The sequence below is a fragment of the Channa argus genome, chromosome 14 (genome assembly GCF_033026475.1).
Source record: "Channa argus isolate prfri chromosome 14, Channa argus male v1.0, whole genome shotgun sequence".
In the NCBI taxonomy this organism is placed as follows: domain Eukaryota; kingdom Metazoa; phylum Chordata; class Actinopteri; order Anabantiformes; family Channidae; genus Channa; species Channa argus.
Window position 1 is genome coordinate 7,042,781 of NC_090210.1, and position 27,967 is coordinate 7,070,747.

Genomic DNA, 27,967 nt, shown 5'->3' on the forward strand with positions numbered 1-27,967 from the left:
GTGGGCCTGTTAGTTAAATGCTAAAACAAAGCAACAACACACATTTAAAAGTGTAAAAAAATGTGAACTACGTCAGTAGCATCAGTTAATGTAGCTATATAAGTGTATAAGTATTTTATCTAAGTATTTTTACTGGGTATTAACGAAAATTTAAATTATTTAGAAGAATGTGTTACTTACAAAAATGACATATTATTATATTAAAATAATTATATAAAAATAATATTTTTAACCCAATCTTTAAACTTTATAATATCAATTAGATGATTATATATTTGTATGTAAAACCCTAATTTGTTAAAGTTACCACGCAGCTTTTGGGAATGAAGCGAGCAGCAGCATGAGAATCTAAATCCATTTTGCTCCACCCAGGCAACTCCACTCCCTGTTCTGTTTGCTCTGCTACATTTGGCTACACCCTGCCTATAGCTCTTCAGGTATAAGTCTTATGAAATTACAAAAGCTACACATAAATGCTTTGACAGCACCTCTCCACACTAAGATATGTCTTGGAGCATGTTTTTACTAACAAATATTTGAAAAAGGTTACACACTAGAGGTTTGAGTAAGGATAGCTACTCATTAAATGTAATAATAATAATAAAAAAAAACTTAATGAAGTAGGTAGCAGTAGCAGTGTTCTGGAGTTGAAATACATCTTGGGTTTATGAAATGAATTCAGCCCAGTAAATGATGCTGCTCCTACAAACCTGCACAGCACATGTAACATCAGATCTGAAGCGCATGTACGAGCATGACTGCAGGTGCAAGAGTTCCACTCAATGCAACAAGTGCAGAATTGGAGCAGATGTGATGACATGGGAGCTGGGACACCACGTTATCCAAGATGATACAAAAACCCCAAAAAAAGAGAGAGACAGTAGCAAGACATGACAAGACAGCAAGTTCAATAATATCACAATCCGAGCATATCAATAGGCGTGAACACACATTGTGCCATGCTCTTGTTTCAGTCCATCAGTCAACAGACATGCAAGCAGTGCTCCTTTCTCTTTCTCTCTCACTCCTTCCATGCAAACATCGCCTCTTTTTAATCTTCCAATTCTTGGGTCTCCATGACAACAAGATCATACCATGCAGAGGAACATTGATCGGGGAGTGAAGGCAATACCAAAGGTTCTGCACACAAGGCCTCACAATGCAGTCAGTGCACTCTGCCGCGTAGGCAGACCACTTCATCATCGCAGCAGCTTTAGAGAAATCAACTCTCTTCATGTCGGAGACAAAATCATTTCACTTTAAATCTACTCTGGTGTCCTTAAAATATTTTTTTTTCTTTTTTGTTTCTCTCTGTTTCAATAAGTGAAGCTTTCTGAAACAAAGGAGTAACAAAAGAAAAGAAAGAGCACACCAACCTTCTCGAAGCTCTGAGGGATGGAAGGGGGTTGATGCAGAACACAATGACGTGAGGGGGGAGAGAGAGAACGGGGAAACACAGAGAGAATAAAAACAGCCAGCGCAAAGCCACTCGTTCCACTGCACCATACACACATGCACACACACACACACACACACACACACACACAACACCTGCACCACGCTTCACACATTGCATACACTTTCCTGACATCCCACTTAACATAAAAACTACAACTTATAAATCTGAACAATAATCATGGTCTAAGCTTGTAGTACAGCAGCACCCACAGACCAGAGCTAGAATCAGTTAAACAGGATAAAGTGGGTGCACAGATACCATTGTTTAAGAGTTCATTATGTCCTATTTATCTCCAAATTTCGTTCAATCAAATCTGTGCAGTTTTTTGTGCACACACAACATTTTCCTCTTTATCTGCCTCTAGTACAGAAACAGTTTTAGTAAACAGACGTTGATGTCTCCATGCAGTTAAACCAAGGTGTGTTCTCAACTTTACTTTTTCATATTGAATATACTGTAGGAGCTCGCACCAAGGTTTAAGTTGGACTCGTTAAAGGTGGTTGTGGGAAATACCAAACAACAAGGTCAACATATATTGTAGACAATGGATGGGTTAGTAATACTAATATAAGGGCACAGTTATGGAAAAGAAATAACTTTACATTAATACCAAGAGCACCTCAATAGCTGTGGTTCCTGCGTGTGTCTGTGCATGTGTGTGCATGTGCACGTGTGTTCTGTGTTATGGTCCTACCTCGCACATATAGGTTTGCAGGGGAGGAGTAGCGTACGCCTTGAGAGTTGGTGGCCACACACTCGTACTTCCCTTGGTCCGTTTCCTCGCTGTTCTCGATTTGTAATGCTCCTGCAGGATGGACAGGGAGAGATGTTTAGTGTAGAAAACATTTCTGCCGCTGTCTGGTTTCTTTTGCATCCTGTCCTTTTTATCCTGAGATGTTTGTCAGTTGGTCTTTTTCGGTTTCTGTTATGTTCTGACCCCGGGGTATCCTTTTCTCCATTGCTTCAACATCCAACAAAGGCAGCTCTGCTGTTATTTCTGTAAGGCTCCCCATGAATGGGCCACACTCTTATATACCACCAGCTGTATTTTTACTCCACTCCCCCTTCTCCTAAAAAGCCTGCACATTTAAAATTCAGAGATTCCTTCCAAAAAGTTTAGAAGTCACACGCAAGTCTCAAAATGACTTTTCCTAAACTTGGATGACACTTAAAAAGGCTTTTGATGTATACCTCTGTATACATCTTTACAAACTAGTGATTCCTCTCCTAGCAGGCTCTTTGCTGACGCGAACAAAGCCTGTTTCTGTCTTGACAGGTAACTGGCAGCAGCTACGAAGCTTTACCCCACAGCAATGACTTGATGCTCTTTAACTTCTCATCTTGTTCCTTTTTTTTCCTAAACTGTTATCATCCTACCCTGATCCCACCGTGATAAACAGTGTCTCCCAAAACATGCTGTAACTACACACAACGCTCGTCGGGTATTCTTTTGTTTTGTTTGTTTCACAGGTTTCTATTCTTACTGCTATTTCTTTTTTTTTTTTTCGCTAATGGCCTTTTGAATTAGCAGCAGAGATTTTTTTTTCTTATTTGTGTCACTTTGAGCCTGCTCTGTCACATTCAGTCTGTCATCTGAAACTGACTTTAACATGGAGCCTGAGGAGAAAGCACAGAACCATGGATTACACAAGCAGGAAAAAGACACAACTGAAAACGCACACAACATACACATTGATGACACAGACACACACGTCTAATACAAAGCAGTGTTGTTTTGTTCAGAAAACAAAAAGTGAAAATAATAGCTAATTAATAATAGGGTAACATTTATAGTAAGATGTTCTTTACATGCCCAGGCTGGCCGTGGCCTTTCTGTGTGTAGTTTGCATGTTCTTCCTGTGACTGCGTGGGTTTCCTCTGGGTGCTCAGGTTTTCTTCCCACAGTCCAAAGACGTGCATGTTAGGTTCATTGCTTATTGCTTATTGCATTGCTTATAGGTGGGAATTCTGGGGGTCATCATCGACGACCAATTGAGCTTTAAGGACCCCATCTCCTCAGACTCCAGATCATGCAGATTTGTCCTCTACAACATCAGAAAGATCCGACCCTACCTCACAGTAATATACAACCCAACTCATTGTGCAGGCGCTGGTCATATCTCGTCTTTATTACTGCAACGCTTTGTTAATGGGGTTACCAGTATGCAAACCGTTGCATATAATTCAAAATGCAGCAGCACGCCTCATTTTTAATCAGCTAGAAAGGATGCATGTCACACCACTTTTCAGATCTCTACACTGGCTTCCTGTAGCATCAGGTTCAAAGCTCTGTCTCTTGCCTTCGGGGTGGTGAACTCAACAGCTCCTGCTTACCTCAACTCCCTCATTCAGGTCTACAATTCTATGCTGCGCTCTTCCAATGAACAACGTCTGGTGGTCCCAGCACCACACAGAAGACACCAATCAAAACTCTTCAGCTCAGTGATCCCACGATGGTGGAACAAGCTGCCAAACTCTGCACGCTCAGCAAACTCACTCCCAATATCCAAAAAACTGCTTTAAACTCTTTTGCAGCTTCCTATGCACTTAAATCTATTTTAAAAAATATAAAAAATTCCTTTCTGCTCTTTCTTGCATCTCATGAAATGTAAACACCTTTCTGATAAGGCTTGGCTTTGATGTTTTCCCCTTGACTTAGATTCTTGCTTGCCTTGTACCACGCTTGTAATTCGCTTTGAATAAAAGCGTGTTGGCCCAGAAATATACTGGTGACCTGTCCCATGTGTACCCCTACTCTTGCTCGATGACAGCTGGGATAGGCTCCAGCACCCCCCCCCTGCCCCCGCGATCCAAAGATAGGATAAGCAGTTACAGATAATGGATGGGTAGATGTTATTTACGTCTTCATATTACTATGTAAACCTGTTATTCATATTTTAAAACATAACATTGTTGTAAATGTTCTGTTATTGCATGTTAAAATACACTTCAACATAAACTTTGGCTGAACTAGATTGAGTAGCAATATCCAGCACAGTGGAGGTACCAAATAGCAATAAATGGAAATACTTAAGTGGCAAATAGGATTTTTTCATCACTGACAAATTAATTTGTCATGAGAATTTGTTGCTGTGTTCTGTATTATACTGCTGTAAACTATTTTTAGGGCGTTAGCGTGGGTGGTAGTGGTGATTGTGGGGACCTAGAAACTGCCTTTTTTCTAAAATGTAAGACCTAACTATTTATTAATCAAGAAGAAAACTAGCACATTAGAATGAGGATAATCACCAGTTGCAGCTCCGTATTCAAAGACAGCAGAAGCTGCTTATTAAATCTTTCAAACGTGGCTGTTCAAGCACTAAAAGAGATGGTTTGTCTCCAAATGACACAATATCTGATCAGTAAATGCTGAAGTTACACAGTGTATTTTAAGGCTCAGAGGAGGGAAAGTTTGACTTGTTATAGTCAGCACGGGCACAAGTGTATTGTGCGTCTGAGTGTTTTTAGTGAGCTGAGGCTCTGCTAGCTGAAGCTGTCATCCATTTGCTTCTGTCTTCTGCATGTACATGAAAGGAAAACAGCTCGTGCCCTCCTCTTTTTCTCCATTTCTCCACTTTGGATTTCCCCGCGGTACAGGGCAGAGTCAGGAGATAAACAGGAATAAATTATCTGCTCTACGAGCTGAGTCTCTTCTTCAGAAAGAGAAGCGAGAGAAAGAGTGGAGGAGAGATGGAGCTGGGCAGGTGGAGCTCAGCAAATGAGAACTCATCTGACAGCTGGAAGCAGCTCATATGGCTAACCATCAGCACAAATTTGAAATCTGGAGCTGAGATGTTCTTCTATGCAAAATATGTCATTACCATACATGAAGAAAGAAAGGTGTTCACTACCGTATATACTGTGCACATGTAAAGGTCACCACACACATACATAAACATACGAGGTGTCTGCTGGTCTGAGGCTGATCAGATGACAGCAGATAGACCTAACCTGATACCTCTGTCAGAACATATAGGTCGAACAGTTCACCTGGACTCCAGTCTCCCATGAGGTGAAACATTAACTTTTAACTGGGGCTAAATATTATATTCTAGGCAAATGCTTGCTATTACTTAATATTTCTTTGTAATCATCAACCAAACAGATTTAAAAAGACACTGCTGAGAGATTGAAATGTCTGATCGTTGAACGTTAACGAAGACCTTCTAATATTAATAATAATAAAATATAATAATAAATAATAAAATTATTTTTTTTAATTTTTTTTAATAAATGCCAAAACTTATATGGATCTCCCTTTAAAAAAAAATAATGTTGCTCTAAGATAACAACTTCAAATCTTTGCATTTTGGAAAGTTGGTTGGAGAAAATAAGCATTTCTGCTGGAACTTTTTCAGCCGATTCAGCATTAAAATCAGCATCTGTCCCTTTGGTGAAAGAAATCATTCGGATCGACTCTACAGCAAACAAATCAGTGCGTGAGAAGAGACCATGGTAATAACATCACCACTAGAAGTTGTAACTGTTCCAGTTCAAGTGTCATTTGTTGGCACTGACAAAAGGTGATGTGAGGTGCTGCAGCAGCTAAAACAAATCTTAAGTGTTCTGTATTTTGTGGCTACTTTAAATATCTCCCTTTACTGTATGTTTTAATCCTTTCCTTTGTTTGCTCTCGATGAAAATGACCTCAACCTTTACCACAACCTCTTAGGTGAGACAGGTCCATCTATTACCCAGCAATCAACCTCAGGGTCTGCACGCCATCTGTTAAGAGTGTAGGCCTACAAGTCAGTTAAGTGCTTAGGTAGATTCTTCAGATTTCAGTACCAAATGTCAGAGACAGACAGATACTTGTTATGCTTTTCTTCATGCACATCTAAAATCGTGCAGCAGATGGCATAAAAATAGATTAGATGGGACTAGATGGCTGCCTTGGTTGAGATGTAAAGATGTCAGGAGAAGTTCAACTCTATACTGTGCCATATGTTTCGTCTCTCAGAAAGGTGATAGTGTGTGTATGCGCCCGTGTGTGTGTGTGTGTGTTTGTGTATGTGTGTAGGGGGGGTGTTCACATGGAGTTGACATTAGTTGACGTCCATCGTTTGGACAGTTACCTGCAGTGGAAATATACTAGAGATGATGGATACTTATAGGCTGCGAAATAGCTCAGAGTCGTCGTCTGTGGGATTTGAGTGCGATCACTCTCAATATCATTTTTCACCCTGACCCACATGGGCCATAAAAATGTTTCCCAAGCCCAACAAAGAAAAAGAAGACAAAAACAGAAAACAATGTTTGTGGCCCAAAACAGATTACTGGCTGCCATCCAACGAGAGCTGGCAGACGTCCACTAAATCAGAGGCATTGCTTGGAAGGTGCCCCCATTAAACAGATCTTAAAGGAGTGTTTCATCCATAACATATCTCGATGCTATTTTGTGCACAGCTCAGGTGTAATTGATTTCCTTCAAGTCATTTCACTGCAGTGTTTGGTTCATTATACAGTGCATTTTGTTGTTCAGCTTTGTGATGCTTTTGGTGATTTGAAATCCTATTAAACCCTGCAGTGAATCTCACGGAGCCATTTGTCTTGCTACTGTTTCATTGATGTGATATGTGGCCAAACATACTGTAGCTGTGAATCAGTGTCATCTCTATGTGACACCCTGCAGATGACAAAATGAATCTCAGAACAGTCAAGTTAAAGTTATTAGGACAGATTATTAGATAATTAACAAATGTAATAAATCAGAAATAAGTGTTATACTGTGTACCCGTGAAAACAGGGGAAAACAGCAAAAGCATGAAGAGGTTTAGAGTCTGCAGCATTTTTTTTTAAATTATAGGTAGAAAATGTGAAAACATTTGAAGTGTGTTAATTATAGCTATGAATCTATAAAACAATAACTACTGTGCTCTGGTTGGTTTGTTTTATTGTTTTGTGAGTGAGTCTATTGTTTTTTTTTTTTGAATCCATGCAGCAGCAAAGCTGGTCTCACACCACATCCCACCCACGCCTGCACTGCAGAATAGTTTACATAAAGGCAATTACACCTTTCTATATATCACAGGGGGAGCTATCCATTTTTACACATTTGTAGGTTATTTGGAAATTATACTTGAATTGGCTCTTCGATCTAAAACAGGTCTCTGCTTACACAAGAGACTTGAGCATCTTGCACACGCTACAATTGACCAAAGCAGTTCCGAAAACATGCGATTACAAACTAGGGCTGAATGAATAATAGTTTTCCAATTCATACTGCAGTTTAACACATTTTTAACAGCAATGCAGCAATTTAAAAATGCAATTTTAAAAAAGTGGTTTTGAATGAATCAGATACTTGTCACGTCAGGCTTTACAAGAGACTCTTGCATTTAATACATTTTGATCCTTAAAGTTTTTTTCACTTTGGCACTTTTTTCAAGAGTTTTATTGGATGGCTTGTACCTGTAAAAGTACTTCAACCATCTGAGAAGATCTGAGTACTTCTTCCACCTCTACTCGGTGATGCCAGAAAATGGGATGGTAAATATGGTAAAATGTTCTCCCTTCTTGTTACTTGATAGTAGTGCTGTTTTTGTTCCAGACCATCTGTCTGAATTTGACCTAGACAGTTTATTTTTTATTATCTAGTTAATAGAAAATTTTGTTTCACCTTTGAAAGTTTTCTTATAGTTTGCAGTGCAAAACTTATGCTTTTAAATGTTTTATTTCAAAGGAACATTTCCTTTTGATTACTGCTAACTGAAACGCACATTTCAGAATCGAAGAAATTAAATATATATTGGATGAACATAATTGTCAGGAACACAGTTTATAAGGTCGTCCTCTTCATTAATCCTTATTTATTTTTCATTTCTTAAACTGATAAACATATTAGTATTAATATACAATTTTTTACACCCAAAAAATATAAAATATATTACCAGGTTTAAATCTTATATTTAATATAAGATTTAAACCTGGTAATTTTTTTCCCACAAGTGCCACCTACTTTGAACGTGTGCCCAAGTCTGGCCACCCCAATAAATATTTTTAGATCTGCCTTGAAAGTCTGTAAAACATAAATTTGTTTAAATGCATAATGGCAAAGTTTCCTAATGAAGACGTAGACACAAGGTTGACAGAGGGCACTAGTGATCAGTGAAGGATTCTAGCTGACAGCAGGGAGATATCAGAGCTGGCAGGACGGAGGAGCAAAGAGAATATGGATGAAGTAACAACAAAATGGTTTCGCCTCACCATCACTTTCATTCCCCCTGAGGATGGCTGAGCGGGAACGGCTGAGAAAATACGTGTCTGCCTGCTTCAGGAGACAGTGTATCATCTATACAGAAGAGCATAAACAAAGCTGAACAAACTGTCTAAAGCACAATATGTGATTCCTCTGTATTTATCCCTCGATCTGTCTTAATGCACAGACTCTTTTCCCGCTCTCAGCAGCAAAAACTCTTCCCTCCCTGTTTGCCTCTTGCTGTGTTGTGCAAAGTTACACTCACAGTTTAAGATACTGAGGTCATTTCACACACTTTCAGACCGGGCCATTAAATGCATTCTCTGTATTTATTGAGTCTGAGATCTGAGGGAAGAGAATTATGGTTACTTTAGGGAAGACTGATTATTAAATTATTATAGCATAGTATTTTTTCCAACTGGATTTACTTTACAATTCTGTGTGAAATTCTTCCACTTGTAATAGGGCCTATATGTTTTTTAAATTGAATCCTTTCATGTTTTGTCAGCAGAAACCGACTTTGTGCCTTTAAAGTGTCTTCTAATAATAATTTCCTCCAAATGTTAAACAGCATTTTTGCCTTGGCTTAAGAACAGCACAATTATCCTTTTATGAAATTGGCTTTAAAAAGGTTTTTCACTCCCAAAGAATGTAGATAACACAGACAGGAGGATGTAATCCCTCAATCACCAAATTTAGAGCAGCAGGGACTTTACCTCATAGTGATGCTAAGCTCTAGATGAGCCATTGTTTATTAGTTTGCAAATTAAATAATCTGACTGACACGTGTCTATCGCACCTGATCGGAGCTGTTTGATGCGACCCTGGCTGGTGTTGGGATCAACAGGGAGGAAGTCTTTGAACCAGGAGATCTCTGGGTCGGGAATGCCGCTCGCAGCGCACAGCATTGTGGCTGTCCTCGTCCGCTCGACCACCTTCAGCTGGGGACCCATGTCTATACTGGGGAAGCCGAACGGCAACAGGTCCTCTGTGAAAGGTGGAAACAAATAGTGTTCAGGTTAAATAAAAGCAGGCTACATTTAGAACTCAACAGCTGAGTTTTTGCTAAACACAAACAACTGGATCACAGAGTGATTTGAGAGCCACTAACCCCCCTTGAACCTCTGTAGAAAGTTTGGATAGTGCTGAGGATGGCAGAGTCACCATATCTTTCCTCATCAAAGCTGTGTGTTCCCTCCTACAGCAAACTAGTCATTAGGTAATCTAGTAGGCGGGCAGAGACACAGCTAGGTTTAAGTGTGTGTGTGTGTGTGTGTGTGTGTGTGTGTGTGTGAGACAGGCTGTTTCTACAGGAGTATAAACATACCGCCCAGTCAGCAGGAGTTAACTTAAGTGCTGACACATGCTCGTACACACACATATAAACACAGCCAAACACACTGTCACACGTACAGTGCATTCCTAACCTAGAAACACAGGTGTTTGGTGGCAGTGACATTGAACTGTGAGTTTTTTTCCATGGCATGGCTTTGTGTTATGTGTTGGTAATGATTTCTGTCTAATAACTATGCAGAGAGCTGCTCAGAAACAGCAGCAGCAATTAGAAGCTGGGATCAAGAGGAGGGGCAGGGCACTGGGGGTAATAAGGACTTGTTAGCAGTAATTGTTAAAATGCACCAACGATTAGAGAGGCCGATCTGGGATGTGTCTGCATGCGTTTGGATATGTCTTATTACGCTGAAGGGGCAGTCGATGATGCCTGTGTGTGTGCATATATGATACCACATCTATGTTCTGTTTTTGTGGAATGATGCATGGTGACACGTCCACACATGTCCAGGAAAATGAAGGTGCGCGTATGCTGAAAAGCAGTTGCTTTCTATTTCACACACACACAAACACATTCACATACACTTTCTGTGGTGAATGGGATTAAGCATCTCGGTGACAACAGTCCAGATGGCCAGACACGTAATCAAGCATCTATCAACCCTCCTGCGTCCTCCTCTCCTTACCCTTTTAACCACTCTATCTCTCTAGCACATACGCGCACACACCTCCCCCATACCTGCAACCATAATTATATATTTCACTTTCCTACAGCAGCAAAGCAATTACCTACATAGCAATTTGCTAGGCTAATAAATCAAACCTACAGGAGCCTCTTGATTGTCAAGCAGAACCAAACAAACTAAAAGTTTTCTAAGCTTGATCCCAGCATCACTGACAAATCTGGAGCCAAACACAGTCCGAGACGCAGACCGTGGCCACGTCAACTGTCTGTGTGTTTTTCCTCTGCTTCTCTCCTTCTCCGGGCTCCCTGCTACCTAACCACATGACAGACGTGTGCCATCTGTTTCCACACACTCTGCGATAGGGTTGAGAGGCTGAGTGGAGATAGGATCTATCGCTCCCTTTCTCTCTTTTCACAGTCATCAGCTTTGGAGAGACCTTGTCAGAGAGATATGCGGATGGCTTGGCTGAGAGGTGGAAGGAGAAACAAAATGCCAAAAATCAAAAGAGAAGAATCATATTGAGAGGCGAGATTGGTGACAATGTTTAGTCTGAATGCTACAATTTGACCTCAGGTGGCAAACAGGCCTCGTTCCATCCTTCTGACGTCAGCCAACAGAGAGCAGAGTGTTTGTGTGTGTGTGTGTGTGTGTGTGTGTGTGTGTGTGTGTGTGTGTGTGTGTGTGTGTGTGTGTGTGTGTGTGTGTGTGTGTGTACATGTGTTTTTGTTGTGGGGGCTCTTTCATTCCCGGTGCCTCCTTCCTCAACTAAACTGACTGATCAGTGCTAATGATACATACGAATGGAGGCTAGTGGTACAGCCACTGATGAAACAAGAAGAGAAAAAAAAGAAGAGGGTGGAGATCGATAGGCAGGTCAAGGAGTGAGCTCCCCCGGGGCAAGGAATATGCAAGGCCCACATCTGCTCCCCTTTGCCTTCCCCCAACCCTACCCCTCTCCTGAGAGGGTTCAGATGGTCTTTTTATCACCCCGCCGGCTACTAGTACATGGACTCCCTGGCTGTTAATTAGAGCACGCCACTGCAGTGGGGCTCCTAGGGTGTGCATGCATTTGAGTATGTGTGCGTATGTGTGTTTGTAGGGATTTTGACTCTGCATTCCAGTCAGGTCTTTATCAATGCTGCAAATATAGAGTGAATGTGGACCTTGGATTAAAACATTAGTGAGTGTTAGGGGAAAATGAGAGATGGGGATGGATGTATTAATGGATGGAGGGATGTATGAGTAGAAAGACAGACAGATAGAAAAATAGTAAGATTATAAATAATATAAAATATATTAAAGACTAGATTTCCCTAGGGCCTTGTTTTGTCCAAAATCTGTTTAAAGCATCAACGTATTCCATTTACATGGTTTTAACCTGGAAAAAAAATCACATTTGTGAAGCTAGAATCAGCAGATATCGGGCATCTTTGCTTAAAAAATTAAAAGTTAAAATATTAAATCTTTTCAGTTATTTCTATGATTTCAAGATAATCTGTGCTATTAATATTGCACTTATCTAAAAGGTGGTATGTTTAAGTCTAGCATGAACTACAATAGTCAGATCTGTGGTAAATATGGGAGATTCAGATAAACTGCAGTTATCTTTTAATCTAATTGAACTAATTATTACTGCTTTACTCAAAGGAAGAAGTCCACAGGCACTGTTATTTTACTGTTAATGAGCAAAGCCAACATTTGTAAAACTCAAGCAAGCAGCATATGTTCACAATGCACAATTATCATATACATATTATAATAGTCTGACTAATGAAGCACAGTTGAAATATAATGAAGACCAGGATGATGACAATAATATTCAGGAAGATAAAGGTGTCTGTTGTCAGAGAGCCTATGTCCTGTTTCCAGGAGAAGCTCATTAATTGGCTACCAGATGTCTTGGCTGGCTTTGTATTTTTCAGCATATGCGTGTATGTGCTTTTTGATGGACTTCTAATCATTTGTTTTATTGAGAAATGACTAAATCATGAAAGCCGCACTCAAATCTAGATAGATAAGCCAGCAGACAGAAACTGGTCCTGGACATTGAAACACAGTTCACTTGAGAGGAGAGTAGGGAGCTACAGGTATTCTGCCAGGCTCCTGGATGAGTCAGCGGGTGCTTGAAATAGATACTGCGGACATGGCCTTGATCACTCTTTTCAGCAAATGAACCATTTATCAAACACAAACACTGCTGCACAAATGTAGCACTTATTTTTCATCTCCTGGTTAAATTGATAAGATAGCCTATGGAAAAATGCGCCCTGTGTACATAAACACTGTGTGTGTCAACACGGTTTGGGGGAACATTGGCAAGGACCAACCCACATTGTTCCCTGGAGCTTTGTGTTTGTGTGAATTTGTGTGTATCAAGAGGTTGGGAGCGCACATTTTGGCCTGGTTATGTTTGCAGAAGGGCAATCAGGCCTGGTGCCCAAAACCAGTCAGTGGAGCCAACCAGATCTGGGCAAATATGCAACTCATGCGTCAACACACACACACACACACACACACGCATACACACACACACTAGTGCAAAAAGACACACACAAAGTCAAACACATAATGCATATGATGCAAACAAACAAATATGAGTCCAGGTTTTCTTTCCCTGTTGCTCTTTGTATTTCCTTTTCACACACTGACTTACCCAAACACAGATGCACTCACATACACACCTTATTCCACACGAAGCGCATTTCTGCTGGTCAGGAAACAGGTTGCATTTTCATTTTTTTATCTAATTCAGTGGGGAATGACCATGTCAATGATAGGAGCCAGAATTAAAACCTAGAAAGCCTAATTCAGGTTTAATCTGCCAGGGCACAGAAGTTGTCAGACACTGTAATGTCCTGACTGCTATAGACTGCAGAAAGGCTGAAGGGGAGCACTTTAAATGCTAATGGACCTTTATGATAATAGATCGCAACATAATGGAAAATCAGACTTAGCATTGTAGATGTATTCCACCAAAAACCAATGTCTCCCCACCTTCCTGGGCCCTACTTTGCTTCTCCTCACAGATCCAGACTAAACAAACAAGACAACATGATGCCACACAAATTACTCTATAACATACAAACATGTATAAAGCATTGACTGCAAGAATCAAATGGGAGGAGGAAATAAAAATGTGATAAAAGAGCCAGTTCTCCACTGAAGGAGCGTAATCCTCTTGCAGGCCGAGTTGATACTCTCAGTTGTTTCCAGACCGAAATGCTGCTTTAGCCGCCGGCCTGTCAATGGAGCAGACGCCTGGAGGGAATCACTGATCTGACTCTGTTGTTCATATGAAGGGTGTTTGCCTTGGTGGCAGAACATCTCTCCTCCCCCTTCTCTCTCACTCACCCTCATCCTCCCCCATCCCTTGCCTCCATTTCTCCTAAAATGGGACACTGGGAGGTGAGTATAATCAGGATTACACTGCACAAACCAGCAATATACACGCAGAGATATGCCCAAACCTACACACCCATAAATGAAGGAACCCACACACGCGCATTCACACACACACGCGCACAAATGCAGACACACACACACACACACACACACATAAACACTGCTGCAGTGATGAAAATCTCTCGCCCACCAGAGGTTTTCAAACATGCAGAACTGCAGATATTCACATCTCCTGAAGGCAGAACAACACAACTGCAGTGTCCATAGAAAAGAGCAGTTTGGGTAGAAAGGGGATGGGGTGGGTTGTGGGGGGGTTTAAGCACCAGAGATCCTGTTAAATGCAAAAGGGAGAGAAGAGAGAGAAAGAGTCCAGATAGACAGTGAGGGTCAGGCAGAATGGATGGCTGAGAAAATGAAAAAATGAATAAAACAAGAGAGAAGAAATTAGACACGGACAATGCTGCGGGCCAAAGACGAGGCTGCAAGAGTCAAAGACAGAAAGATTTAGTGAGGAAAAAGAGAAACGAAGATGAAGAGTAGGTAGTGGGATGGTGAAGGCACAAAAAAGAAACATGTCCCTGACCATAACCTACCACATCTCCATCCATTAGGGAGCCTATAGCAGCACTAGCCCATATCCTGTGGCCAACCACAAGCCCTTCACAGTATAACACTGCTATTAGTGTTGGTCAACCATTACACAAAATGACGAGACGAAGCACATCAGTGGATGAAAAGACTTTTCAGTGAAAGGATTTGGTCAGTAATGGAAAGCCTCCTTTCTACTTCAGTGGTTAGTGGATATTTTCTCCATTGACCTGTTTTTTCAAAAGAGAATAACCTAAACACAGTCTTTGCTGGCTTTTGTGCATTTGACAGTATTCTTGGGTCATTTATCACATAGCATATCGCTCAGCCAATGGTAGATTGCAGGCATGTGTGGCTTTGGGAGAATACCGTTAAATAATCAGAAGCATTTAGTCATATTTTGTCAGGAAGAGAAATGTGGTATAAGAAGTCATTATTTTTCCACATATGCTGAGGGACTGCATTTGGAGCATTTTTAGTGCTTGGAAATAAATTCACCGTTACACAAAATGAGCAGCTGCCTCAGATGATGTCTGGGTCCCTAAATCTGTAAAATGTCAAGGACACAGGTCTTTTTCATATAATGTACTGTAAGCAGAGGAGACAATTTTGACTTCCAGTTGTGATGAGATGCAACGATTTGAGGGATTGAATCCTACGTATAAACAGAATTAAAGAGTAACTAAACCCCTTGGTCTGACCCTCCTACTGACTCCAAGCACTGCCTCATTTAAAAAAATGTCAAAAAGGGGGCATGGGGCTAAGGGTAAGACGCGAGGAGCTGAGAGGGGGATAGGGTGCGGATGAGCACTAAAGGAGTTGGTCAGTGTAGGTCTTTTGGGGTGGAGGACCTTTCCCCTCCAGAATCCCCTGAAACAGGAGTAGCCTGTTGGAGCCAAGAACCCCCATCCTTGGTAGGGTCTGCACAAACTGACATGACCAACCCACTCCTGGTCGGAAGTCGGCCTGCAAAACCAATCGAATGTGAGGATCTATTTGTTTTTTCCGTCATAGGGTGATAAGGAAATGCTATGAAGGCCACAGCAGGTCATTCTCCAATACAGTACACATTGGCAGTCCAGCTAGAAGGTTAACACTAGCTAAGATTCAAACACAGTATGTTGTACATTTCTGCAGTCTATCTTCTCTGTCTCAATCTGTGATGAGGTCCTCACTCTCGCCACAGTCTGCATCAATAAGGGAGGTCATTTGTTGATGGCAAAAGCTGGAACTGATACTGTACATCACCTGCCACCAGAACAGATTAATATTAAAATAGCCCTTCAAAAAAAGAATCTACAGTAGGTGGGAAATATGGATTAAATGGTCTATCATTATATGGTAAATGAATTTAATACAATTTTAATTACATTTTTGATATCATGACATCAGATTTATAATAATAATTTAGGAACAGCTAATCTTGTAGAGTATAGCAAAACGTCACAGTGTATGTGTGTATGATCTAACAAGTATATAAAAAATGCTGTTTTGTCTGTTGTAATATGTCTCCAATCTGTCTGCGGGTACTCATCCAGTGCTGCAAAAGATTTAATTATTGTGGCTAGTCATGTTCAGAATCTGGTTGGTGTTTTGCTTCCAAAATTGTTGTCATTCATTGCAGTCCAATAATCTATTTACTGCACAGAATACATCAGCCTATTAGGAAGAATCAAAGACAGCTGATTCTATTGTCACAGAGGGGACAGGGGAACTCACGCTACACAGATCTCAGTAGGAGAAAAGTTTACACAAACAGAAACAGGCACACACAGCCACACACACACTGAGAGGCTCGCCCTCGAGGTGTAGTTTATGTCGTAATGTGCTTTAGATTGGGGCTGTGTGTGCAGTGATGATGGGCTGGGTAACAGATGGACAGGAGTCTATTCCCTGGGCTAACAGCCTTCTGCTTCCCACACAGCCCTGCCAACTCCACAGTCTTTATCCATCTCCCACACCCCCTCCAACACTTCTCCCACGTCCCCTTTTCTTCACTATTGTTTCACACCATTCTGCTGTGTTACTCAAATTACCCCCACCTCCCCATCCGCTATCATGCACCTTCTTACCTCACCTTGACCTTTTCCTCCCTCTCTCCTTCTCTTCGTCAATTCCCCCTGGTAGAAATGGGTTGTCTGCCAAACTGAGTCCTAATCCCCTGATTTTTCATGTAGCATTTGCCTAAGCAGCCATCCCTCTATTTCTCCATCCTTTCCTGCTGTGCTGGGCAAATGGCCAGTGCTCAGATTTTAGGCTTTCAGAAAGTTCATAGCATGTTAAAGCAGCACATTAGATAAGTTCCCCCTCCAAGGAAACAGTGTACGTTAGATTAACACCCAACATGTAACTCTGGCCAGGAAGTGCAGGGAGTATGGCAACCTGGGATGCTGAAATACCCGTTAGCAAGCACACAAGCTAGTCCTTTTTGTGGCCAGATCACGCTCGGCTGCACTCAAGAGGGACTATAAAAAGAACAGTTCACTGCAGCCCGCTGTGGAGACAGGGTGTGGCATGGCTCCTCTGTCACATCTACAACCGACAGCATAAGGAACCAGGGACGATGTCTGAAGCCAGATGTTTGCGAAGAAAACTTCACTCACGTGGAAAAGGATGGAGATATGGTGTGTGTGTGTGTGTGTGTGTGTGTGTGTGTGTGTGTGTGTGTGTGTGTGTGTGTGCGTGTGTGCATTCTTTTTGTCTCACCTCTAATTATGGCCAGCTTTGCGGTGACAGACACCTCTCCCTCACTGTTGCGTGCCACACACTCGTAGATGTTCTCATCTCGGGGTGCTCTGAGCGGCTGGATCCTCAGCACAGCACCTGTGCCCTCATCAAACTCTATTGTCTAGACAGCCACAAAACCACAGGAAAAGACACACCAGCCTCAGCAGAGGAAACAAATGGATCACAATGATACAACAAATGATATTGCTGCCTGTATTGCAATTTAACAACAGTAAAATACTCTATCAGCCTCCTAAAGAAAAACCCATTAAGCACAGATACAGAAAATGTACCTGTACATACAATTCCAGAGCAGGTAGGGAGTCAGTCGCAAGACACTCCAGCAGTGGAGATACTTACAGTACCAGGTGGCAGATCCTCTGATTGAAATGCAGTATCTCTAAGCATTAGGTCACATTACTGCATCGACATACAGTCAGGCCTCTACTGAGCTGTAGGACGGAACAACTCTTTGCAATGGCCTGCTTCATAGGATTGACTGTAGCTTTTGAACAGTGATTGTAGTCACTATAAAGCAAAGTATCATGCACTCTATTAAGTGTTTAGTATTTTTATGTCTAAATTGTGCTAAATTGTGTTGTCTTGCCTGATTACATTGTAAACGTAAACTGTGTGAACTATGCTTGAAAAGTGCAATTGAAACATTTGTCATTTTTTTTAGCTTCACACATCAACTAGAAATGTCAATAGTCTTTATGGTAAGTTAAGCTAATCAACTCCTGGCGGTAGCTTAATTTTTAGGACATGATTTAATGACTTAAATTTTGTCAGATAAATCTCTAAAATATTCATAAATAAGGAAAGTACATTTTAGCACAACAGGATCTAACAAGTGCACACTATTCCTTATGTTGCCAAATGTATATTACTGGACATTCAAATGTGTTATTTGTCTTGCTACTACAGATGGAGATGACCATTGTGCACTGTGACAACCACCTCGATACGCTGGGAGTTGACCTTCTTGCCCTTCTTGTTCCAGTAGACAACAGGTTTGGGATTGCCAGTGGCCTGGCACACAAATGATGCCACACCCCCTGACACGCCGATCTGGTCTGTGGGAATTTTGGTGAACTTTGGGGGAGCTGTGAGTTGGAGAGTGGGGAGAGATGATGAAAACAAAAGTCAGAAAGCGAGCATGAAAATTGATACCCATACACCCAGAGGACATCAATCCGACTCCACATCCAGCAGCAACCCCCTGCTAACCACGGCCCATTTTACTGTCAGTGACTGGTCAGGCTGACTTGTGTTTTGATGGCTGCAAGTTGTGCTTACTTCCTGGGTATCATCTAGAGGACACGCTGAAGGACTTCCTGTGGGTCATAAATAAAAGATAGGGCTGGGCTTCAGAGGAACAACTCTCTCTCTCTCTCTCTCTTCTTCCTCCACAGCAGACCCTCATACTGCATGCAGCACAGGCTGTCATGACACATGAGTGTTTCACAGGTAGGGGAAGTGTTGGCTGCAAATTCACAGCATATAATTGGTTTAAATGTATTAATACCAGAGGTGTCATTTAGTGCCTGCACACCCAAACACCTATAGGGGATGTGGACTTTCAGATTCTGATGATCTTAAGGGATACAATTGCCTTCAACTTTGCTTCCTGGGAGAACAACTCCTGTTTTTATGTCTCTGATGTGGGAGGTATGAGTGCAGCAGTTGCCCTTCAGAAGAAAATAGCAATTTCCAAGTTCAATATTGGGCCAACAGTACTGAACCTATATTTTTCACAGTGGCTGATTTAGATCAATCAAAGAACTTCATGCACCCACCCTTTGCTATCTGTCTGTGGCCTGTTGCCATGGTGCCCAACTTAATTCCTCCTCAGCTGCAAAATCGCTGCCATCCATCATTGTGAAGTCAGGATGACCCTTACCATTGAAACCTGGATCCCTCCTCCCACCTTCCCTATGTCTGGGTAGATGAGGTCCTGCTGTGTTGATTCACTTCTGCTCTGAAGACATAACAGGAACGAAATCTGCCTTTCCAGTTTCACTACAATGCCCTGACGCTAACTGGAATAACACAATTTAAAAAGACTGCTCCTTCGCCGGCTGCACTGTGTTGTGCCTCTAAAAGGCCCACTCATAACGTCAGGAATAAAGTGGTTTCATTTTATGCTTGCCATAATCCTCTACAGGAAGAGGCAAAAAGCTGATACAGTATAGTCAATCAGAACCATTTTAGGGCTCAAGAGCAGGATATTTCTTGGCAAAAATATGAGAACGTTAACCATCAAATGTCCAAAAATTCTCACGGCTAAAAACTGTCTTCTCCTGGCTATGGGATTATGAACAAATTTTATGTGCTTCTTAGGGTTTGAACATGGGTTTCAATGGCTTTATGTTGAGGTCAAAATGTTGTCAGTGTTCTCTTTAAAAACCAATCCTCGAGCAAAACCCACCCCACTGGCAAAGTTACTACTTAAGCTTCTTCTGAAAGCAGGGGAACAGCTCTGTGAGGCACTAGCTCACAAACATGTTATGATTGGGAGATTCTAGAAATCTGTGGAATGAGGAGCTCTGTGTCTTTGTCATTGCTATCTGTTGCACTGGAACAGGTAATACTGTACCTGTGTAAGAATTTAGTCAGCATGTCATGTGACGCAACTCTGAGATTTTAATTTGTCATTTTAGAAAAGTTCTTTTGGGAAAATTAGTGTAACTCCTGTTGAGTTGCTGCATTACAAACTGCCTTAAGACACTACTCATCAACGAGCTATGGTCCGACAAGCCTTTAAGCCGCTTTTAATAATGCATCTCTTCCTGTTTGTGTGTCTTTGCTGTCAAATCTGTTTGCATCTCACAGCCAAATGTATGCAAAGAAAAAACGAATCTGTTATCCAAATATAATGGCAGTTGGTAGTTACACTGTGTAGTTGCAGGCAGGAACATGGTATTTGGTCTGTTACTGATTTTGGAGACCGGCTTAAACAAGAATGTCAAATATGGAGACAATAGTAAAATTGCATAGCTGTTACATTGTCTTTGAAACTTAAATGCTGAAAAATTTTGTGAGGGAAATAGTAAAGATGTTTTGCATAAAAATCAAAAAAGGAATATTTCAGAATCATGGTCTGACTGAATTAATACATTTTCCAAAGGAAAAAGTGACTTGATTTTAGTCACTGAACACACACAGATACTAAAGAAATTTTAAGTTTCTGTTGGCTGTTAAAATATCAGCTGTTTAATAGCTGTTTAAATGATCAGCGTATCTCATTTGCTTCACTAAAGTAAACCGAAGACTTAAGGATCAAAATTTTAGAGTAGAAATAATGTTTGAATTCCCATTGATGGCTCTACACCGAGGCCTTTGTTGAGACTAAATCTTTAACAATTTGCAGTACAAACCTATAAGAACCTGTCCTGAAGGTACACAACTCAATCAAATTTTAAGGATATCTCGTCCTTCCCAAGTGGCCACATTGTGTGCAAACCATTTGGCTGTTCAATAAGTAATGTTGCAATACCTTATGAGTACAGTCTCAGAGACTGCATACACTGTGTGCAAAAATGATTAGACTGGATTAGCTATAGATGAGAAACAAAAATATGAAAAACTAAATGGCACAACAAATTTTTTTTTGTTTTAAAAAATGTAAGATTTCTCTACCAACTAGTCTTTGGAATAGATTAGATCAAACTTCTTCACAATTCACAATTCATTAGCTGCAACTATTGGTAATAAAAGAAAAAACAACACAATTGGGTTTTTCTTTAGGTTTTACTTTTGTCTGTTTTTCTTTACTGAGACATGATAAAGGAGCTTTTTTTCACAGCACTATCTGTTCTTCACAGATACGCTGTAGGTGGTCCACAGGCCGAGCTTTTCAATCCCACAACAGCTCATCACAAAGTTGTTGTGTAATTGTACCTCCTCACTGAATATAAAACTCTTTCAGATATGACATCATACTTCTCAAAGGATTGTGGTCTCAAATTGGTTACACAATTGGAAAATGAAAAACACACTAGACAATTCCCTTTTCCATCTCCATGTTTAGCTGCATCTGCTTTCAAAGAAATCAGCTGGTTATATTTTTTAGAGCAGTGACAGCTGAGTGTGTCTGAGCATGTGTGTGTGTGTGTCAGCGTGTGTATGTGTGTGTATGTGGACCACTGAGGCAGGAAATCTTGAAATGTTGTAATCAAGGAGATGATGAGGAACATGCTGATGGGACCTCCCGGCTTATCAAAACACATTAACAACGCCACCGTCCAGGGCTGATGTACTGACAGGCCCAGTTTCACTTCCCTCTCTCTCTCTCTCTCTCTCTCTCTCTCTCTCACTCTCACACACACATAGATGTAAATGTATACATGTGGTCAGATATATTAACACCTTTGTACATTGCATTTATTGCTGAAAATAAACCATCTGTCAACTGAGAAAAAGAGAAAGACAAAGAAAAGTAATGTACAGCTAGCTGGTTAGACAGACAGATGCTTTCATATGTGGATCCAAAATATTGAAACATATTTCATCACTGTACAAAATGTAGAAAATAAGTTTTTAAATAAGTTTGTCCCCACCTCTATTGATAAAAGTATAGATAGGACTGTCTTACTTAGTGCTCCACACAGGCTGTTCAAAGGGCTGGTTAGCAGGATAATCAAAGGCAGCAGCATACGCAGAGGAGAGGGGCTAAGGCAGAACCCCAGGATTGGCCTCCTGGACTGGGCTAGAACTCCACTGACCCTGGGCAGAGGCATGGCACCACCTTAGGCTGGTTGGAAATGACTGAGATATGGGTAGGGCTTCACTCAACAGGGGTAGGCACTCTGAAGATTAAAAAAAATATATATATATGATACATTAATAACAATATTAAATACACACACACACACACATATATACACAGATAACAGTAAGGTCAGCTAAGGCATATAAAAGAGAAGTTCCTTTCACCTTTGATTCATCATTTGCTTGGAGTGGTAAATGAAATGTGCATAATGACACGAAGAGAGAAAGCATAGTACAATAATTCACACATATGCAGAGAAGTTATTCTCATAAAGAACATTAAAGACAAATTCATGCTAATGCAGGATTAGGTGTTTTGATTTAGCAGAGCACTTCTGACTTGGGATTAACAGCTCAAGCAGACCAGCTCTGACTGAACTAATACCAGAACAATGAAGCCACAGCTCAACAACTAAGACAAGAAACAGACGAAAATAGTTTTCAGCATGCAGCGTCTGCATTAATAAGTCTCCTTTTCCAATGAGCTGTGAAATGAGCTGCAATGATACACTTTTAAGAGTTTCTTTTTTGTTCCTGAGACATCCTAATTATTTCATTTTAACTCTGGCCTAATTCCTTCTTAGTGTTCAGTATTTTAGTGTTCTGGTGGCACAAAAAAGTGTTAATACAATAATAGATTCAGTGGGTGCCACAGTAATGGAAAGCACTTAAACAAAGAGGATTGAGGGGTCAGTAGAAATGCAGTAAAATTCAATAACACCAAATGTATCAGAAGCTGCTGCTGCTCCTCTTGTTAATCCCTAGCCTTGGGGGGGGAACTCCATCAGTATTTTGCTCTTTTTCCTCTCATAAACACACAGTCACACACATCTGGAAGTCTAAACATACAGTAAGTCAGGCCTGACTGCTTACAGAAACTTACACAAGCTGTGCAGAAGCTCCCTGTCTGGAAGTCAATAACTCCTCAGTTCTACTGAGCTCTCCAAGACTCGACCCTTCTGCTCTTTGTGTCAGAACGCAGCTGGGGAGGCCAACTGAGAAAGGAGCCTTAGTTAACCTGTCGTACATCACACATAAAAATGCCTCCTATCAAGCGGCGGCACAGGATGACATATATGCTGTCAGGAAGACACGCAATGTATTTACAGGTGACAGGCCACGCTGTGATCAGCACATACTGTAAATATGCACACTAACACCTATAATCACACTTTGACCCTGACGCCCCTGATACATGGGCAGATGTGGAAAAGCAGAGATTAGGCCGACCTTTACTCGCCTTTACTAAATGAAAAAGGCATTTCTGGTGAGTTACATATTCAAAGACTCCTCCAACCACTTATTGAGCTAATGACCTGCTCAAACACATTACTGTCTGCCAGTTCTTACACTAAAAATAGCTCATCTGAAAACATGGCTGTCTATCTGATCCATGGCTCTTTTTCTCCCCACTCTGCCGTCTTCTTATCTGAGGCTGTGTAATAGACGAATAGAAAAGCTTTCAGCATCCCCTTTTCAATTGAACAGTGCGATAAGAAAAATCTGATCAGAGCTCATTCGAGCACCATTGGCAGCATGTTAAGTAAATTCTCCTCTTACGGAAACTCAATTTGCCATCGTTAATCTAACTATGACGGCTGCTCTGTGTGGAGCCACGCGGCCACTGAAACGTTAGGTACTGCTCGTATGTAGCAGTGTTTACGTCCACTGTCCTGTGTGCTGGATTTGCCGGCTCCTTTCTATCTCTCTCTGTGACCTCAGTCTAACCTCATCTATCATTCTCAGTTTATCCAGCCCTCCCCGTTGTCTTTCACCTGCTGACAAAGCCCTGCCTGCACCACTATATTTTCTCACCCTCTACCTAATCCTTAATCTTACGCTCATCTCATCCCTCTTTTAGTATCTATATGCCAGAAATCTCCTCCTTCTCCTCACCCCTCACCCCCTTCAATTTCCTACTCGCCTCTCTTGTTAACGACTCCTCTCTTGATGCCATCTCCTCTGTGGCACTCTATCATTCATCTCCATCTCTTTCTATGCACACTCTAACCCCTGCGTATCCAAATCCTCTTCCTCTCTCCAGCTGCCCTGCACCGGCTGCTCCAGCTGTTGTTGGTCCATTGACACAGTTCAAACAAAAGGGCTTAGAGCATCCTACAGCTGTGAATTTTGAGGGAGCAAGCCAAAACAGATACACAGATGCAGCAGTACACGAGACTGGTCTGGGCATGCCTGCACTTATTTAACACTCTCAAACATGTGTGTCTATTGCACATTGCTTGAATTTAAAGATGTGAGGCTTGTGAGCATGAAGAGTTTGACAAAAACCATACATGCAGTTCCTACAGCCCCCTCACAGATATCACAAACTGTTCTTCCTGATCATGCAGCTCAGCACTCAGGGAGAAGACAGCAGGGGTTGGTCTTATTACCTTTTCAGTGTAACAACACAGATGGTCAGGTCAAATTGATTGATGGAGATACACATGCAATTTATGGTGGGGGAAGCAGATAATGACAACCCAGCTCAGGTGGTGAAATGTACACGGGTTATTGTGCTCCACCAGGCTGATGAAATAACATTGTTTAGGTGGCATCCAACCTGTCTCTACTCCGCTGGGGCCCTTGGAAGATGACATGTTTTGTTTTTCTCACCTAGTCCCCGCCCTGCAAACTCCCACCCCCTCTTCCTCCTCCGTCACTTTTCACCCATGATGCCTTTCACCACAAGTGGGTTGAGATGGTCTCACAAGGCCTGTCTCTATGACAACGAGCTACGAGCACTCAGAGAAAAACCAGCTCTGTTTCACCATGCTAGCTGGAAGATAGTACACCTGATGTGGACGCCCATGTTCTTTTTATTTCTTTTAGATTTAAATTGGATTCAGTGCTGTGAGCAAGGCTTGGTTTTGTGTTGAGATGCTTGGGGGACACACTACAGCAGAAAAAGAAAAAAACAACTATCATCATTGTTTATAGTTTAGTGGAACACATGGAGAGGAGAAAATCCATGGCTGTGCAATGCACCAACAAAACTATTCAGGGTTGTATAACAAGATTACTCTCATTTGTCCTTTTTCAAAATTTTACCAGTGATACTGAAATAGACTTTTATTTTCAGCACAAAAATAACCTTATATTCAATTATGCAGGGCTTTGTGTGTCTACTTGGGAATAAAAAAGTTTGGAGAAATAACAATGTATTAGTCTGATACAAGAAGGCACTGGAGCTGATATTAACTCACATTTCATATGACCCTGGACCCTTTTGGCACGCAACACTTAAAAATGCATGCACACCCACAGAACCACACACACAAAAGCACAGACACAAACACAAACGCACATACACATGGCAGATGGCAAAGCATCATGGGGGAGATTGGCACACACTCTCTCACACTTCCCCTTCTCTTTCTCTGTTTTAAACACATAACACAAAGCCACATGCTGGAACATAGACACACACAAACACACAAACACACAGACACACACACACACACACACACATACGTACACACACACGTTGAGGATCAGAAGCACAGGATGAGGCACGACTTACTGCAGGCATGAGCTGCACCACCCTGGTTACATTTCTAGCAGTGAAAATAAAATATCTGAGGCTCTTCTCTAACAAGAAAACACACCTGTCACTCAAATGCCACGATTATTTGCCCTGAATATAAATTAATCTGGAGACTTGGGTGCCCCAGCTCAGTCTCTATCAGTCTTGCTTAATGCTGCAGGATGCTGAAATTAGGATTGTGAATGCCCCATACAACACAGCGTTATCATGGGAGATATTGACACATAGCAATAACATTCCCAACCAGAAGCAGCAATTTTCATCGCTGGTAGGAGGCTATAAACAAGGTTTCCACTAGAGCTTTGAAACAAGCTGCTGAAAGTAAATATGAGTCATGGAAAATCACATCAAACCTGCTTGAAAAGAAGGAAAGCCCATTCAATTATTTACCATTGTACTGCTGAAATTTCTTGGTGGGGGTGATACCTGTTGGTCAAAATTGTGAATTTAAATTGCATAATTTTTCATTTTGAAATTAAGAAAATTATGAATGAATGATGAATAATAAATGTAATCACTAATTACACATGGAATAATTTATTTACTTCAAAATAGCATTTAAAATAATAGTGCAAATTATTTTGTAAGGTTGATAAAAGTGTAAATGATGTGTGATGAAGTGTCCTCAAGCCTTTTCTCTGCGTTTTTTTATTTAGTATATAAATATGGTAATTGGTTAATAGATATGTATTTTTCCTGTTTTTGATTTCCATGCTGTGAAAATGTTTGTTTGCACATGTACAGTAGGTGTTCAGTTGTGGAGAAGAGTGCTTTCAAACTTTGTTTGTGCTAAGATCCATTTTACCACTGATTTATCATGTGATCTTCAAAAACACTGCATGATTCTCTTATTATCAGAGCAATATTATCTGAATCATAAAAATAGCTTTCCTGGGATCATGAAAAAATTTAAAGTCTGTGTCCACCCACATCTTCTGCCTGGCTTTAGCAGGGCGCATGAATTGTGCTCGAAATGACATCTTAATTACCTTATCACCTGCAGCTAACAGTGTAGAAGACATTAAGTATTAAAATACTAGAATGACAAACTTCTGCTTGTGTAAGAGTGTATCATTTTCTCAGTATACGTTTCACAGTTTTTTAGTTCCTCTTTCCACTCTGACCTATCTATCAAATCTTAGCAGAAAAAAAACAATTAACTTTTTACACTGCACAACATCAGCACGAGAAAAAAATGACACACCGTACATGGATGGCCAGTTTCCCACTCTTTCAGGTGTTAAACTGCTGTTTGTCACGAAAACAAAATGTGGGTATGCTCAGTTTTTGTTAATCACTATACCGGGTCATAGCCAAGACAACACATGGATTCGTGATGAGAAACAAAGGGAGGGGTGGGGACAGAAGCGTGACTGAAACCTCCTCCTTTCCTAGTCCTAATATGCTAAAATAACCAAACTAAGTTTCCCTTTGACCTCACTCTCTGCATGTCTAGGACACAGCGAAGATGCTGTAGCCTGACAATGGTGGGGCAAATGTACACCCACGCATCTTAAAGGGGCTTCAAGGTCAGGCAAACCAACACGGCTAGAGAAAGGCATCCAGTAATGGATGCATCACGCTTGGATGATCCCAGCAACAGATGGAATGGCTCCTGGTAAGCAAATGGTATAAAAGTACATATATGGCAGATTATCACTGGGGTCAGAACAGGGGAAACACAGTCAAAGTGTTTATAGGCTAAGTGAAGCTGGTCAACAAAGGTTACTGCTCTTGAAATCAAATGTCAGGCTCAGTAAACCTATCGTTTCATTTCATGAAATCAATCAAATAACCAAATCCGAAATTTGCCTCAGTGGGCTTTCAGTCTGTATATAAAAACATCCTCTGTTCTATTATAAAAATTATATGTGGTCTATGATGGTAATATTTAAATAAAATCATGTTATTCATATCAGTTTACATTATTTTTCCAACTACTGGCCCTTTAATCAATCTCTAATTTACTGCCACCTCTTTTCTGAGGTACTACTTTCACCCACACATTTAAAACAGATGTTAGACAAGACATTATCTAATAATGAAACAAAGGCCCAAAGTCTTCTCAGTTGTAACATTAGTTGAATGCTCAATTTTTAAGACATTGTAAATGTAGGCACAGTCTATATGCTGTAACACACGTCTGTAATTTGGTTTGAAAGGGAACTATGTGTCATAGCTTTCCAGCTTTCATTTCAACAATTTTCATGCTTTCAAATAATTTAAAGGTTTATTTGCTCCGTCATGAGCTGAGTCAAATTTTTAACCCTTTTGGTTTGTAAACCTCTTTCAAAGCC

At 41.0% G+C, this 27,967-nt stretch overlaps 1 protein-coding gene across 1 annotated transcript in view; it reads right to left on the minus strand.

The window, feature by feature from the left end:
* The window catches only part of LOC137098305 (receptor-type tyrosine-protein phosphatase S-like), a 64,586-nt gene that overhangs the window by 28,274 nt on the left and 8,345 nt on the right, over positions 1-27,967 (minus strand). The window contains exons 2-7 of the mRNA XM_067474425.1: positions 21,948-22,161; positions 18,311-18,456; positions 17,330-17,471; positions 9,457-9,645; positions 2,154-2,264; positions 1,377-1,388 (exon numbers count right to left, since the gene is read on the minus strand). Coding sequence (XP_067330526.1) covers positions 1,377-1,388; positions 2,154-2,264; positions 9,457-9,645; positions 17,330-17,471; positions 18,311-18,456; positions 21,948-22,092 — 745 coding nt within the window. The 5' untranslated portion in view covers positions 22,093-22,161. The remainder of the gene's footprint in view (positions 1-1,376; positions 1,389-2,153; positions 2,265-9,456; positions 9,646-17,329; positions 17,472-18,310; positions 18,457-21,947; positions 22,162-27,967) is intronic.